Raw genomic sequence first — 16309 nt, forward strand, 5'->3', positions numbered from 1 at the left:
CTGAATTCGATGAAATAGAAGTGAAAGCAACCGACTCAGTAGAAATAAAGAAGTTCATACGTAAGGTAAACTATGAGTTTCTTGGATTTCATTGCAACCACAAAGTCATGGACATTGACATATATAAATCTGGGGAGTTTAAGACCTACGACAACTTTGTTTCGTTAGTTGCAAAATGTGTCTTGCAGATAAGAGATAAAGATAGAAGAGGTAAAGTATGGAATGAACAGATAAAACCAGCAGCCTTTGAGTTAAAGAAGACCATCTACGCCTTAGTCATACTTGCAGGTAAGGTTTCAATGTATAACGCAAAAATGAACCCACAATGTTCAAAATGTAAAGCAGCAACAAGGAAATATAACTACTCCGTCAAAGAGATAGAACGTATGCGAAAAGACCATACTGACTTAAAGAAAGAAGTAGAGAAACCAGCAGAAGATAAAATGGACATGTTAGCATTTCTGAACAAAAACTATCCAACTGCTAACGATTTCCTTCTATCTGATGTCAAGAAGAAATATACTACTACCTTCGGCATTGTTAAAAAATTCGATGTACTAAAAGAAGAAATAGAAGCTACAAAACTGTTTAAAGTCATGAACCATCACAACATATACCATGTAAAACGCTTGTAAATAGTTATGGTAGAAATATATTTTTGTCTGTTTTACACTCATTGACGATGAAATCTTAACAAAACATTGACGAAGAAGTATATTTCCTGTGTTGTTGTCAAAATGTCATGTTGTCACACTTTTTCAGAGAAGTTCATTTAACCGAGTGACCGAGTGACCTGGTTACCTAAAATATATTTTTGCTGAGTAAAATGACCAAATTTCATGAATTTCCTCATATGTTTGCTACCCCGATTTTTTCCGGGGTAGCCTAAAACTCTATGAAAACAGTGAAAAAACTCTATGAAATCATATCTTTTATACAAGATAGAAAAAATAAAATTAAAGCTAGTTTTTATTTTTTTTATTTTTTTATTTTGTATGTAAAGACAGGAAATGACAAACACTGAGTTTGAAACAGTTAAAAAGATAGACAATGAGACCAAGGTGGTTAGAATAGGTGATTTAAACGTAAGATACTCAAAGAAATACAAAAAATATTCTTTGTCAGACATTTTATCTCCATCCGGAAAGAGAGCACACGACTGGGTTAGAATTGCTTCTACTCAGAAAATTTTGACAAGAAATCCTGAGCTTATGATATCGGTAAGATTCTATGGAACTACAGCATATCTTATAGACAAAAGTCTTATACCACTAGTTTTGTTATGGATTGACCCAGTTGTTGGATATAACTTCATAACATATGGTTCGTTCGACTCAGAACGTTGCAGTGAGGGCTTACTTTACATCGTTCAGAAACCGAAGGACTTCAATACAAAGAGATATAAGATAGGAAGAACATTTAATATAACTCAAAGATATGACAGTACAGTCAATAGAGTTAAGGTTGTGTTTGTTAACGATATGAGAGCTGCTGAAACAGAACTACTTGAAAAGTTTGAGAAAATGTATGGTGCTCCCATAAAAGGTAAAGAAACGTTTGAAGTAGATGAGATAGATAAAGCTATAAAATTATTTGACGAAGTTGCTGAAAAATACATGTAAAGCGTTTATTTTTGGTCTTTTATACAAGATAGAAAATAACGCTAATTTTATTTTTTTTTATTTTTTTATTTTGTATGTAAAGACAGATATGTCAACATCAGAGAACACAACAACTGCTATCGTTCATGAAGCCATAAGTGAAGAATACGAGTACATACAGTTTAACAAACAGTTACGTCTCATTCGTTCGGTCAAAGATGACATGTACCAAATGCAAAGTATTTTGACAGCATGTTTTGCACCAGATACTAAGAAACCACAAGACTGGTTTGAATTAAATAGCACTCATGAACTCCTCAGTGAGTTTGAACATGTAGAACTTAAAAAAATGTACCAAGACAGACAAAACTTACCATCACATCTAAAAGGTATATATGTTCATAAGTTCCTAGCTAGTTCAATAGCAATGTGGGCCTCACCTCGTTATGCAATCTACATACTTATGCTACTTGACGAACTTTGTACAAAGCAGAGAGAAGATATGATGAAAGAAGACAAAAACATACAGAAAAGAATACCACGTTCGGTACCAAAAGGAAAGGAAAAGAACTATAAGTATATGATTTATACTGAAGAGATGGAAAATGAAGAAGACAGAGATATGGTTATGTTGCATTTAGTCAGAAGAAACAACAAAAGCTTTTACGACCTTGCTAAGATTTACAAATCTGACAGAAATTGGTTCTATCGCGAAAACTTACCGATTTCAATGACACCGAATGAAGATGTTAAACAGATAGTTCAAGATACGTTACCTCAAACACACTATGATATGAAAGGTTGTACAATACTTACATTCAAAGAAGATTTGCCATTACTGAAAGAAAAGATAACAGAGTATTTTGACAACTTCAAACAAGCAGAGTAAATGAACCATTTATTTTTCAAGCTTGACTTCAAAGATGGCTCAGGTAGCTCTATAAGGTAAATTGTCTTGTCCGAGTCCTTCTGGCATTCCGAGTCCTTCCTTCCGACATTCCGAGTCCTTCCTTCTGGCATTCCGAGTCCTTCCTTCTGGCATTCCGAGTCCTTCCTTCCGACAGAAAAAGTTTTTCCTTCCAACAGGAAAAGTCCTTCCTTCCAACAAGAAAAATTTTTTCTGTTGTCCGTCCGTAAACCATTCAAATTTTCGAAAATTGAGAACTTTTTGGCCGACCTTCAGAAAAAGTTTTTCCTTCCGACAGGAAAAAAATTTCTTGACAACAGGAAAAGTCCTTCCTTCCTACAGGAAAAGTCCTTCCATCCGACAGGACACAAACGAATGTCCGACGTTCCTCTTCCTGAATGTCTTCCAAAGCCAGAAGAACCGACAGCCCCAGCACCACAACAGACTAAGACTCAAACACTTACATTTTTCAAGCTTGTCTTGAAACAATTTGAACTTTGTTCGCGTAGATGTGAATTCTGAAAGAAGTATGAGGGTCTTGTATGGCTTTGTACTTCACCCATAGTTCATATCTGTCAAACTTACCTGCCATGGACTCTTTCATAAGTTCCATGAAATCGTCTTCGGACAATCCGGGGAAAAGTATAATATCAGTCAGTATTCTCTTTACATCCTTACTTAAACTCTTGGCTGTCTGTACACAAATGACAACTGAAATGTTAAAGTGTCTGAGCTTCTTAAGAATTCGACACATGTCTTGTTCTCTATTCTTTAACAAAGGATGAGAGGCGAAATCATCTAAGATAAGAAGACATCTGTGAGGGTAAGTCTTCCAATCGTAAGATTGCAATTTCTTCGAAATGTATTCTATCTCTTTCTGTTTGTTTCTGAAGTGTTTCTTCTCTAATATTCTCTGCATTTCCTCATTTGGGTCTTTAAACTTCGAGTTTATATACTCATTTATAGCATTGTACTTCAAAACTCTTCTTTGGTACTTCTTTATCCAATCTAACAACTCAGTATCTTTTATACATACTAACTTAGACTTCTTTATAATATCTTTGAACGAATTGACGGTTTGGTCAAATTGACCCGAAGTACTACAAATGACTACTAACTCATAGAATGGGTTCTTCTCATCTAGTTCTTGTTGTTGTGCAGCCATTTTAAGATAAGTGAAAGTCTTACCCGACCCAGGTGGTGCAATTAGACCTGTTATACCATTCTGAGCAAATAAGAACTTGTCATGTATGGGTTTTATCTGAGCATTTTCCAACTTCCTCTTGTTCTTGTTTAAAACATTCTCAAATTTCTTGTCAATGTCAGCAAACTTTTTTTCTAACATATTTTTAGAAAAATTAAAATTTTTATCTTTTAGAAAATGTCTAGCGATTTCGCTATCTATATTCGAGACAAGCTTTTCGACAGCAAAACATCTGTCGACCATAAAATCTTACATAGTGTAAACAAGAAAGGTGAATTTGTTCTAAAGTTCTGTTTCTGGGAATATGACAAGAACCATAAAACATTAAGCAGAGCAGTCTTAAAATTTGTCAATGACAGACTTGTTGACAGAGATGACGCCTCTTGGAGAGATGAAGTCCAAAAACTTCTTAGAATGCAAAGAAGACACATGCGCTGTTCTTGAAAATGAAATAGAAAACAGAATAGAAGAGCTATTAAATGACAAAGCACTTTTACAAAAATATGGTTCTGAGAAGTTTGACATAACTCCACCAGAGAAGAAGAAGAAGAAAGAAAAGAAAGTAGAAGAAGAGAAGAAAGAACCAGAGCCAGTTCCAGAGAAGGTGAGATATGACATGTAAAAATAAAATTTTATTTTTAGAACATTTCTGGGTCAATGTCAATGTTCTCTTCCTCTTTAGGAGCAAACACTGGCTTAGACTCTAAAATCTTTTTACCCAATTTACCTTGAACTTCAACTATCTTAGACTCATAATATTCATAGTCGTCTGCTTTCTTTGGTTCATAAGGTATAACAAGTTTGTATGCTTTGCCTTCTTTAAGGTTTGAGAACCTTCTGTCAAAACTTTCTTTGACTGTTAACAAACCTTCTATGTCTAAGTCTTCAAATTTCGCACCATTTTTAGTCACAATAGCAAACTTAACTGGTTCGATGTTCCAAACTTTGTCAAATGTAGACTTTTCAAAATGGTAGAAGTAAACATTCAAATATGTGAATGGGTCTAGTTCTTCTTTAAGTCCTGACATATACTTGTTTACTGAGATGAATTTCGTCATCTTTTCTATCGGATAAAAAAATATTTTTTTTAAAAAACGTTTTAAAATGGTATGCCATATAGCTTCTTGAATTTGTTAAGAAGTATTCGAACGTGTTTTCCATCTGTATCTCTAGTGTTTACATAAGCATAGCCCGCCTTAGTAAAATATACTTGTAATTTTCTATAGTTTACGCCGGTATAAAAGTAGAAAGAGTCTTGTTCTTCGCTATAGTAGTAAAACTCAAACGTATGCTTACCATAGTCTGTAATTTCAATTGTTTCATCTTCTAGTTCGTCGACAAATTCGAATACTATATCTCCAAATTTGCCTTTGTTCTTATTGTTTTCAGAACGAGTAACCCAACGTAAATTTTCAAGTCTATTGTCATTTCTTATATGGTTTATATGGTCTACAAAAGGTAGATTGTTAGAGTTCGGTATAAAATGAGTTGCAATGACAACATGTTTTAAATAGTTTTTCCCACCCATCTTCATCATAGCATATCCGTCATTTCCCTCCCATCCGCTTAAAACTCTTTTTGTCTCTTTGTTTCTGACTTCAAATGACTCACAACAGTGAATTTCATATTTCTCATCTAACAAACAAGTTTCCCAACGGTCCTTTCCAACAAACTCAGCGTACATTTCAAATAAAATAAAAAAATATTTTTTTTTAAAATTTACTCAGAAAAATTTTTCTTTGTATATACACCATTCTGTACGTCTAAAAGATTTTTGACATTTGCCAAGAATGTTCGTTTAGACGCTGTCATATAACCATACTCTTGACAATATTGTTTATACGAATCGTACAATGACCTTTCATCTAAACACTCAAAGTCAGTTTCATCTATGAACAGTTCATATACACTCTTGTTTGCTTCTAACAATGTTTGTCTCTCTTCGGTATGTGGAATTTGTCTTGGATTGAACTTTGAAATATCTAATGTCATGAAATATGAGAACAAGTGGTTGTAAAAGTCAGATGTCAAAGTTTCTGCTAAGTCGTCAAAATATTCTGTATCTTGCATATGAGAATCTGACGTTCTGACAACTACATATCTTCTGTCAGAACTTTCTAACTTCATCGGAACAGCATTGTTTGAAACCATAATGAAATTTGCAACATTTTCACAAACTCTTTGGTCTTTATATTTTCTTTCAACAACTCCAACTTTGTCTGTTATAAGACTCTTCAAAGCATCTGAGTTCAAAACTTTTGTTGTATCTATACTTTGAAGTTCGTTACATACTATAAGTTTCATATTCTCTATTGAAGAGTTAAACTTACCGCAGATGTTTTCTAAGTTTGTCATATTCGGGTTCGAATAGCCCTCTAACAGTTTGCACAAAATATCTGTAAAGAAAGTGTTCTTACCAGTTCCTTGTTTTCCAATTATAATGAGAGCAGTTTCATTTTTAGCACTTGGATGTTGTAAGATGTTTGCAAACCAACATAAGATATACTCATAAACCTTTTCGTTTCCATTGCATATAATTTCTTTGACATGGTCTAACCAAGCTTCTATAATATTTTCTTTCCATTCTACTTGTTCGTATTTATATCCAGTGAAGATAGAATAGAAGTTTGGAGAAGGTGTATAAACTTTATACCTCGAACTGAAAAATCTTCTAACTTTGACAATAAGATATCCCAAGCATCTAACATCTTCATGCCAACTTGTACGACTTTTATTTTCTTAAGTTTCTGTCTACATTCTTGTTCAGACACTATTGTTGCTCTTGGTTTGTTAAAGACTACATCCCATTCTTTCATAACATAACATTCTGGGGCAGAGTCAACATAAATGACTAAACGTTTCAAATTCTCGACTGCTTTGTTATAGTCTCTAAATGGACACATATTTCTGAAGGCTTGGAAGTCATAAAAATCTGAAACATCTATTCTGTACATTTTTATAAAAATAAAAAAAAATATTTTTTTATTCTTGACTTTGTTGTTGCATTTGTTCCATTTGTTGCATTTGTTGTTCTTGAGCTATTTGTTGTTGAAGTTGTTCTTGTAGTACAATACTTTCACCAGTTGCATCTTCCAATTCGAAACTTTCTGCCGTCATTGACAAATACATAGGACATAAAAGTTTTACAGGAACAAAGTTTGCGTCAACTAAGGTTAAGTTTATGTTTGCTAAAGTGTTTGAGTTTACTAAAGCTGAAAACTCTGCATTCGAATGAACAATAGGCAAACCAGCAGAGAATGTGTTGTTTATACGCATGAGTATCTTTTGGTCATAGTAGTTTCTGTCGACATTCGAATAACACTTTGAACCTAAGTTTGAAACAATATATAAAATAGGTGTGCTTAAAGTCAATGGAATAGATAGACCTTGTATGACACCTTTTCCTGTTATAGGAAACTGTTGGTAGTAAAAACCAGATATAAGTTTTGTATTATAGCTCATATCGTTTATACTGAACTCAGTCGGACATCCAAACATAATGAAACCTGCTCTAGTTGCAGCACATGTTACATCCGTCCTTAAAGTATTAAATAAGTCAACAAAACCTGTTGGTGGTATATCTGAGTAAGTATCTTCAAAGGAGTATTTTTTACCATTCACAACAATAAAATCTTCTGGTGTCAAAAGAGCAAAACAGGCTTTAGTCGTCATTGTGTTTAAGGTTAGTTTACAATATCGTCCTTGAGGACTTTGTAAGTTTGTTGTTATAGAATTATATGACTCAGGGTTTTTAGTCGTAATAGTATAAACCACTATGTCTTCTGCCATTTACATATATTTAAAAGTTTTTCTGAAAGTGGAGAAGAACTTCATCTAAACTTTCACATGGCGTTTCTTGAAGTTCTCTGTCTAAGAAGTTCAAATATTTTGTAAAGACATAGAACTTTCCTTTGTCTACACGAACAAACAAAACAGGGTCTTTCATATCGTTCAAAAGTGTGTAAAGTCCTTTACATGAAATAAAGTCTATATTATTTTTCTTCAAACATCTTTCAAGAAGTTTTGACATTTTTACTTAGCAAGTAAATTTTAATGAAATGTTGTGGTCGTCAAATATTTTTATGACGTCTGGGAAACTATATTTTTAAGTTCAACGTTTCACCTCCTTTCATAACGTATATCTTGTCAATGACATTATATGAAACACCACAGCAAGCAATGTCGGGTTCTATTTCTTTGATGTTTATATCGTCTGCCTCTGTCAAAAGTTTCAATAGTTCTTTCAAAACTTCACGAGGTGCAATGACATATGAGTTCACTTTTACAGGGTTGTGTTCGACCAAGTTTAACATTATACCTAAAGCTTGACAAATCTTCTCCTGAGTTTTAAGCTTATCTTTAAGTTGTTGGTAGTCGTTTCGAATATCTGCAACAGAACTTAAGTCTCTGCTAACTTCAGGATATGTTGGTTGTTCTTTTACAGGAACTATTGTTATACCATCTTCGTCTTCGTATGGTTTCCCCACTTCAACATCTCTTTCTTTGACATTGACAATAACACTTTGACTGTTTGTTGAGTTGGTGAATTTAACTTCACATCTGCCACCGCCATTAAACCTTTTGAAACACTTACGCTTCTATTTTTCGGAAATGACATTTTACTTAGAATAAAAAGATGGACGTATTTGAGTATCTCTTCGAATTGAAGCAAAACAAAGTTTACACACACAAACAATACAAGTTCATTGACAGAATAGTTCTTTACACAAACAATGGAAAATGTTATAGAATAGCAGTCTTTGCTGAACCAAAATATTTTCATAAAGCAGAGAGAGTTGGTATGACTGAGATGGTGAAAGTTCTTGACGTTGACAAAAATATAACAACAAAACTGACCGATATTTCTAAAGGTAAGTTTATAATACAATACTATGTCAAAACTGGCGTACTGTCAATATTTGACGGAGAGAAGTCAGTTCAAGAACAACTTACTGACCTGCTGCCAAAATCTGCTCGATGGAAGCTGTCGTTATGCCAATCTGAGGAGCTCCAGCAGGTTTCATCGAACGAATCTTCAAAAGAGCATCTTCCGTGAAAAGTGCTATTGGTTTTGTAAACTTCTTTGCTTTCAATTCATCTGGACCGTCTCTGTCACCAGTATATTGTATTTGAACTGTACAACAGTTGAAATACCACCCATAAAGTCTTCTGAGTCAGCAAATGGAATGCCAAGCCAAAAGTTTGAACGGTCTCCATTTGATATTGAGTTTTTTGACCTCCTGTATGAGTCCATACTTTCACATATGGCATAATAGAACTTTGCATTTCAGGGTTAATGGTTGTTGTGAAGTTGTTGTTAAAGTTCATAGCATCTAATGTCAAGTTGTATGACCTCATATCCTCAACTGTAGAATATTCTTCTCTTGGATAATATTTGCCATCTATGTTTATATGATATTTAATACCAGGGTTGTAGAAACAAGAATAGTCATTTATAGTTCGTCTGAACAGTACAAACATAGTATCTGCATGTTTCATTGCAGTTGTTAAAGCAATATCTGTTCTTGCACCTGGGTCAGCACTTTGGTTTCCAACTTCACCTGCAAAGTCTTTGACAGATATTTGGTGTATAGGGAACATAAGTGGAACTGCAATATATTTGGCAGCTAAAGCATTTGAAATATCTGGGTCCAACATATAGACTGCAAGTCTGCTTTCTATTCTCTTGCATTCAAACTTTTCGCATGTGAACTTAACTGGGTCCCAAGCAGTTCCAGCAGCATTGAAATAATAGTTTACTTCAGTGTTGAAGTTTGAGAAACCAAAGTCTAAGTCAACCTTATCTTTGCAAAATTCGGCGAATGACGTTTGATTTGCTCCCTTTACGTCTGTAAGAGTGAATGGGTCTTGTGTTGGTGCAATGACTAAGTTATTTTTGCTTGGAGTAAGTTCGATAGAAATTTTCCTGCCCAGTTTGGCAAGTATCTTAAAAACCTGAAGATGAGGAAAGATGACAAAGGAACTCTAAGTTTCAATTTTACTTTGGTTACTGCTGCTGCAGTTTGTCCAGAAAGGTTAACATAAACTCCTGGAACGTTAGGGTCAAGTCTTCTTATTTTCTCAATGGTGGCATACTGGTCTGTTTGTTCTCTAGCTTGTGGTTGTACTGAGTTTCTTAAAGCGAACCATTCATAGTTTGCCCATGTTACTGTTTGAACTAAGTCAGAGTTAGAATATATCTTATATCCCATGAAAACTTCTGGAGCATATTGGTATCCGACATAGAAAATTCCATTGCAACCTTTCTTGTCAGACAACTTGGCAGAAGGTTTTATTTCAATGTCTTGTTCCACGTATAAGAAAGAGTTGTCAATAGAAATAATATGAAACCTGTCGCAAGCAATATCTACTGTTGTTGAAGAACCTTCTCCAAACTCACCTACGTTTCCATAAGAAACAGCAGTTGTATATTCGTAAGTTCCAGGAACTATTTCTGACCTTCTAATGGCATTGTCGCATTCGTTATACCATTCGGAAACATTTCCATTCATGGCATCCAAAACTGTTGGCGTTATATTCTGAGCGGCGTACATTTCATATGGGTAAAAATATAGAATAGTTGGATTTATATGTCATAATAGAACCCACGTGGACCAAGCTTTACTTTCTTCCTGACTGAGTGTTTAACTCTTCTTTTTCCTTCATTGCCACTACTTTCACTAGATGAAGTTACTTCTTCACTACTTTCTCCAACTCTTCTCTTCTTCTTTGGTGCAACTTTTGGTAACTTGCCCTCTGCTTCAAGTTGTTGCATCTTTGCCTCATGTTCACCTAGTATGTTGTAAATTTCCCATGTCCTTTTTGCCTTTGGGCTCTGGTCGCCCATCTCAGGTAACCTATATCCTAGAAAGATTTTGTCATAGTTTGTATTTGAGTCTTCGCTTATTGTTTGCATGACTCTTTCCTGAGTTTCCGGTTCAAGCTCTTCAAACAGTGCCTGTCCATATGGAATAAGCTCGTTTCCAAATATATGTTTTTGTAGCCATTCTGGTTTTCTTTCCATGTTACCAACAATATCTTTTGTGAATGGGAAGGCTTCTACCCAATCTTTCAGTCTTGCGTCATTTATTTCTGTAGTTGGTTTTATTTTGTCATGGAACATGTTTTTCAATACTAACATTTCATTTGGTACTATCCATTTGAGTTTTCTTAAATATTCATCCATTCTCGATTCATTGTCTGAAAAGTAAGTTTTTATGACATTTTGCAAACTTTCGTTTGCAAGGTCATGTACAATAGGTTCTCTTCCTTCTCTGTCCCTAACTCTCTTTCTAAACTCTTCACCAAATATACCATCTTTATGGTTCTGTGTAGTTCTTTGAGATAAATGTTCTAGAACGTCAGGTGTTATATTTCCATCAGCCATGTTCATTTCATACTGGTCCAAAATATCTGCATCTTTCATATCTTTCAATGGCATTAAAGCCGCGCTTAAAATACCAGCTATATCTGGTTCACCATTCACTTCCATTGCGTCTACAACTTCTTGGAATTGAGGTTGTAAGTTTATGAACCACCTATCCGGATTAGCTTTATGACCCCATCTCATTGTAGTTCCATAGTCTGCAGAAACAAAAGTAGGTCTGTTTCCATCTTGGCTAGGTTCTGAATGAACTTTAAACAATGTTTCATTTTTATATGTTTTCTTGAAATTTAACCTTTTATTTTCACCGAGTTCATCCAAAGATTGAACGTTAAATGCTCGTAAGTAAAAAGGGTTGTTGTATTTGTGTACATTTTCTTTCAGTACTTCCATTCTATGCTGAATATTTTCATCTGGTGTTGGAGTCTTTTGTATGTCGGCAAACATTTTTCGATATTCTTCTACTATGTCAGCCGAATTTTTTTTAGACTCTTGGAAAGATTCCATATTCTCCGCATACACTTGTTGAGGGTCAAGATTTTTCGGCTGTTCCAAATCTTCATCTAGTTCTGTGAGGTTAGTTTCCAAAGGAGGGACTTGTTCGTTTCCTTCAGGCTCTTCTAGCTGTTGTTGCTGAACTATTTCTTCCATGTCTGGTTGTATCTGAACTTCTTCCTGTTGAGTTTCTTGTACCTCATCTGCTGGCATTTCATATATTCCGAGACCGTTTTCAACAAGTTCCCTATCTAAGTCATCCGGACTCATAAACCTTTCTTCTTTCGTTCCGTCTCTATTTTTTACGCGTTTCATGAAGAGAGTTGTATTGTCATTTAGCTCTGACACCAAATATCTCGGAGTAAATTCGTTCATGTCATTTGGATGATATGCTATTAAATCATATCCCTTAGCGAGCTTGTATTTTCCAGGTTTGAGATTATATCCCATTTGGTGCTGAGCCATAAAGCTAAATAGGTTCGGGTCAGTATTTCCATCCTTGAACTTTCTAATAGCTTCTTTATATCTGTCACTAAAGTCAATAGTATCTGGGTAACTATACTCTTCCTTCAGCATTTTTAAGAATTCTTGGTTTCCTTGTTCTCTACTTCTTTTATGTCCTTGCTCTGTTTGTGGTTGTTGTTGTGCTGGTTGTTGTTGTTGTGGAGGTGGTTGTTGTGCTGGTTGTTGTGTTGGTTGTTGTGTTGGTTGTTGTGTTGGTTGTTGTGTTGGTTGTTGTGTTGGTTGTTGTGTTGGTTGTTGTGTTGGTTTTGGTGCATGCCTATGTCTGTGTCCATGTGACGATGTAAATGTTTTAGGTAGTCCTGGTGCAGGTGCTTCTCTTGGAGGGTTTGGTGGTATATAAGTTCCACTAGCTAGTATATAAGTTCCGCCAGCTGGTATATAAGTTCCACCAGCTGGCACATATGTTCCATCTGCAGCGTAATGTCCTACCTGACTTTTCGTTCTTAAGAAAGCATTTACTAGGTCTGTTTTGGTCTGTTGTAACTCTTTTTCTTGACTTTCCACAACAGTTGCTCTAACGGCGTCATAGGCACTTTGAACTGCCTGTCTCGTTGCTGCATCTGTTATTTTCGTCATATTTTGTGCTACTTCTTTTAACTCTTTGTCGAAACCTTCAGACTTCAGTTTCTTTCCAGATGAGAAGTCGTTCACTTGTTTCACCTTACTATGAAGAGCTTCGAAGGCGTTCTTAAAGTCAGCATTCATTAAAGCTTCATTTGAACTGTCTTCATCCGCTTGTATTTTTGTCCTTATTGACCCTATAAGTTGGGCTGCTTTAGCGTTGGCTTGGGCATCTAACCAGTCATTGTTAGCTTTTATATATTCTGCGCTTTTCATTGCCTTTTGCATGGCTGCGTCGTTATTTTTACTTTCTTGTGCTAAGTTTTCATACTGTACGGTTTGGTTTTGCAACTGTAAAAGTTTTTCTGCCTTTACATTTGCTTCAACTTCTTTTTATACTCATCGCTATCCATATATGTCTTCAGGGCTTTTTGTTTTATTTCTTCATCTTTCAGTACTTTATATTGAGTAGTATGGTTTTTCAAATTTATGACATCTTGTTCCATTTTTGCTACTTCTGCTGCTTTTTCTGACACTTTTTTCGCATATTGCTCTGTACTTAGTTCTTTCAGTTGTTCTTCTTTCTTCTTTTTCTCTACGTTTAACTCATTGAGTTTCTTTGTGTGTCTGTCATATTCTAGTTTCTTTTCGTTTTCACTTATTTGCTTCTGTATGTCTATGTTTGACTTTTTGACATCTGTTATTTGATTTTTGAGTGAACTCAAATTCATTTGACTTTGAGGGTTATAGGCTGTTCCGTCTGCAGCTCCACCATAGCCTGCCATTTTCGCTAAAAGTGCCGCTCTTAAACCTCCACTCTGTGCACCAATAACTCGGTTTAAAAGCATAGGGTTGCTTGACATTTGTTGCAACATAGTGGGGTCATTCAGCATTTGTTGTTGCAACTGTTGTTGTGGTGTCAGTCTTACTATTGGATGTTTCAATGCTCTCTTCCTCTTACGTATATTCTTACGTAGCTTACGTGGCATTTTAAGTGAAGTTAAAAAGCGGTTTTTGACAGATGTTTATATGACACTTTCTCCGGTTTATAGGACCTCTCTCATATTCTATCTAAAACTCATAGTCATGTATATCCTCTAACCATCTCATAACGGTTTCCAAACCACTTTTATCGGATGTAAAGTAAAAACATGGATGGTTATGTACAACGTCTAAAGTTTCTAAAGAGTCTCTCAAAGTATACTTCCTTGGAACGCCCGTAACTTTTCTGTAGCGACGATAGACCCTTACTTGTCCGGACATAGTTATACTATTTTGAGTTCTCTACAAAAATTTTAGGGGCTAGAAGGCACGAAGTGCCTGGAAGGCCCCCTTACCCAAAAAACCTCATTTTATACTAAACTCATTTTATACTAACATCTTCGGGGCTAGAGGGCACGAAGTGCCTGGAGGCCCCACTACCTTTTTTTTTTTTTTTTTTTTTTATATTTGATATATTATATGCTTTCCTTTCATTTTTCAAATTTTTCATAATATTTATTAAGTAATTTTTCATAACATTATGATGTAATTTATATCTCTCACTATTGGTATTTTAATATATGATATTTAGAAGCTTTTTAAATTTTTTTAAGAATAATTCATAAGCCAGTTAAGATATATCAAAAATAACACAAAATATATAATACTGATATCATGAAGAACTTATGTTATGATTTTTATGTTCTAATTTCAATTTTTGAAGAATTTTTATCCTTGGAGTGCTGGACTTTGTTTTTTGGACCTCTTTTTCAACTCTTTGAAAAATGAGTTTTTTTAAAAATAAATAAGATAAGTAGCAAGGGTATATATGTACCAATGTATTGATGAGAAGAAAAAATACCTTCATCGATCAAAAAATGCTGAAATTTTTTTCCTCAAGTTAAATTATAAAAAGTTGATTTTTTCATGATTTTTTCAAACTCGGCCAATAATAAAAATTTGAAGCCCAAAGTTATATATGTAATGAGAATGCCTTAATTAAATCTATATCTTAAATCAAAATTAAAATAATTTTATTACAATGAAGTGAAATAAGGGGTTTTATTATTTTGGAGGATAAGAGGATTGATAGAGCTCTATGAATTTTTTGAGAACTTTCTAATCCTTGTAGTGCACCCTTAAAAAAATCAATAATTTTATTTTGTTAAAAATGGATTTATATTTAATGAAACAGCTTTTATCTCTACTTTAGTTCATTAATGAAACTTTGGACAAATATGGTTCTAATTTCCAAATTTTTTCGGTTGGGAAAAATTTTCATTCAATTAAATTTGAAATCATCAGAAAAAATACGATATGCATTAAATGTTATTCATCAGTTTTTAATCATCTTTTGAAAATTCTTCAAGAGACAGAAAAAATCAAATTGAATTCATATTCAATTCAATAAAAGTGTTATTGTTTTTAAAAATTGATTTTGACTGATAAATATACTCTGAGAATGAAAATTATTGATCTGTGTTCTATTTCCTTCAAATTTCAAAAGAAATTTAACAAAAAAAATTGAAAACGATAGAAGTCTGAAAATTTTAAATTACATTATTTCATTTATTAAAGAACATTATTAGAAATCAGATGTTCGCAAGCATCCCATATGCATTGTTCACTGAATATGAACATTTAAGTGATATAAATCCATACGAAGAATTTACAGCACAAACATGCATTGAATGCAATTATATCATTCCTCTACCAATGACATTAACTGAATCATTGCAAGTCAATGTTACAGACGGATCACTATGTAGGGATGCGACGGTTTTACGCCATGACCGTTTAAAAATAGAATAATACGCCATTTTTGGGGCCGAATGGCGGGTACGAAGTAGCCGCCATTCGGCCGAATAACAAAACAATACAAAATTATCGCCGTCCTTTTTTTTTCTTTCTCTCTCTCTCTCTCTTTCTTTTCTCTTTCCTCTTTTTACTCCTCTTTCTCTTTTCATCATTAAACGTAGAAAGATATATTAATATTATTTTAAAATTAAAAAAAAATAAAGAAAGTATAATAAGTAATTATTTAGTTATCGATATATATATATGTAAAGTGATAATCTGAGGAGGAGTCTGAGGATTAGACCGAGGAGTAGTTTGAGGAGTTTGATGATAATCTGAGGAGTTTGAGGAGTAGTCTGAGGAGTTTGAGGAGTAGTCTGAGGAGTTTGAGGATAATCTGAGGAGTTTGAGGATAATCTGAGGAGTTGTCTGAGGAGTAGTTTCAGGAGTTGTCTGAGGATAATTTGAGGAGTTTGAGGAGTAGTCTGAGGAGTTTGAGGATAATCTGAGGAGTTTGAGGATAATCTGAGGAGTTTGAGGAGTAGTCTGAGGAGTTTGAGGAGTAGTCTGAGGAGTTTGAGGAGTAGTCTGAGGAGTTTGAGGAGTAGTCTGAGGAGTTTGAGGATAATCTGAGGAGTTTGAGGAGTAGTCTGAGGAGTTTGAGGATAATCTGAGGAGGAGTCTGAGGATTAGACCGAGGAGTAGTCTGAGGAGTTTGAGGATAATCTGAGGAGGAGTCTGAGGATTAGACCGAGGAGTAGTCTGAGGAGTTTGAGGATAATCTGAGGAGGAGTTTGAGGAGTAGTTTGAGGAGTTTGAGGATAATCTGAGGAGTTTGAGGAGTAGTCTGAGGA

At 34.5% G+C, this 16309-nt stretch overlaps 9 protein-coding genes and 2 pseudogenes across 11 annotated transcripts, besides 1 other annotated feature; 2 read left to right on the forward strand and 9 right to left on the reverse strand.

The window, feature by feature from the left end:
- Nucleotides 1-11339: part of a mobile genetic element that runs on past the window's edge.
- Nucleotides 1834-2490, forward strand: TVAGG3_0703360 (KilA, N-terminal/APSES-type HTH, DNA-binding family; the record flags this gene model as incomplete). Its single annotated transcript, XM_001281592.2, has 1 exon — nt 1834-2490. The coding sequence occupies one exon, from the start codon at nt 1834-1836 to the stop codon at nt 2488-2490; it is 657 nt and encodes a 218-aa protein (XP_001281593.2).
- TVAGG3_0703370 (uncharacterized protein) lies at nt 2884-3030 on the forward strand (the record flags this gene model as incomplete). The annotated part of the gene is made up of 1 exon (XM_001299118.2): nt 2884-3030. One exon carries the CDS (start codon nt 2884-2886, stop codon nt 3028-3030), a length of 147 nt encoding a protein of 48 aa, XP_001299119.2.
- TVAGG3_0703380 (protein of unknown function, DUF4106 family) lies at nt 3261-3853 on the reverse strand (the record flags this gene model as incomplete). Its single annotated transcript, XM_051243466.1, has 1 exon — nt 3261-3853. A coding segment is annotated over one exon (593 nt), but the record flags the coding sequence as incomplete, so codon positions are not given.
- On the reverse strand, nt 4351-4770 carry TVAGG3_0703390 (protein of unknown function, DUF4108 family; the record flags this gene model as incomplete). The annotated part of the gene is made up of 1 exon (XM_051243467.1): nt 4351-4770. One exon carries the CDS (start codon nt 4768-4770, stop codon nt 4351-4353), a length of 420 nt encoding a protein of 139 aa, XP_051090054.1.
- TVAGG3_0703400 (Poxvirus D5 protein-like family) lies at nt 5432-5863 on the reverse strand (the record flags this gene model as incomplete). The annotated part of the gene is made up of 1 exon (XM_051243468.1): nt 5432-5863. The coding sequence occupies one exon, from the start codon at nt 5861-5863 to the stop codon at nt 5432-5434; it is 432 nt and encodes a 143-aa protein (XP_051090055.1).
- Nucleotides 5906-6528, reverse strand: TVAGG3_0703410 (annotated as a pseudogene). Its single transcript has one exon. A coding segment is annotated over exon 1 (623 nt).
- On the reverse strand, nt 9863-10266 carry TVAGG3_0703420 (uncharacterized protein; the record flags this gene model as incomplete). Its single annotated transcript, XM_051243469.1, has 1 exon — nt 9863-10266. A coding segment is annotated over one exon (404 nt), but the record flags the coding sequence as incomplete, so codon positions are not given.
- On the reverse strand, nt 10299-11282 carry TVAGG3_0703430 (protein of unknown function, DUF4106 family; the record flags this gene model as incomplete). Its single annotated transcript, XM_051243470.1, has 1 exon — nt 10299-11282. The coding sequence occupies one exon, from the start codon at nt 11280-11282 to the stop codon at nt 10299-10301; it is 984 nt and encodes a 327-aa protein (XP_051090057.1).
- A 396-nt stretch (nt 11340-11735) lies between the features above and the next one.
- TVAGG3_0703440 (protein of unknown function, DUF4106 family) lies at nt 11736-12692 on the reverse strand (the record flags this gene model as incomplete). Its single annotated transcript, XM_051243471.1, has 1 exon — nt 11736-12692. A coding segment is annotated over one exon (957 nt), but the record flags the coding sequence as incomplete, so codon positions are not given.
- A 60-nt stretch (nt 12693-12752) lies between these two features.
- Nucleotides 12753-13183, reverse strand: TVAGG3_0703450 (annotated as a pseudogene). The gene has a single exon. A coding segment is annotated over exon 1 (431 nt).
- Nucleotides 13184-13331: 148 nt separating this feature from the next.
- Nucleotides 13332-13666, reverse strand: TVAGG3_0703460 (protein of unknown function, DUF4106 family; the record flags this gene model as incomplete). Its single annotated transcript, XM_051243472.1, has 1 exon — nt 13332-13666. A coding segment is annotated over one exon (335 nt), but the record flags the coding sequence as incomplete, so codon positions are not given.
- Nucleotides 13667-16309: the final 2643 nt, after the last annotated feature.

The sequence above is a fragment of the Trichomonas vaginalis genome, chromosome III, assembly GCF_026262505.1.
Source record: "Trichomonas vaginalis G3 chromosome III, whole genome shotgun sequence".
In the NCBI taxonomy this organism is placed as follows: domain Eukaryota; phylum Parabasalia; order Trichomonadida; family Trichomonadidae; genus Trichomonas; species Trichomonas vaginalis.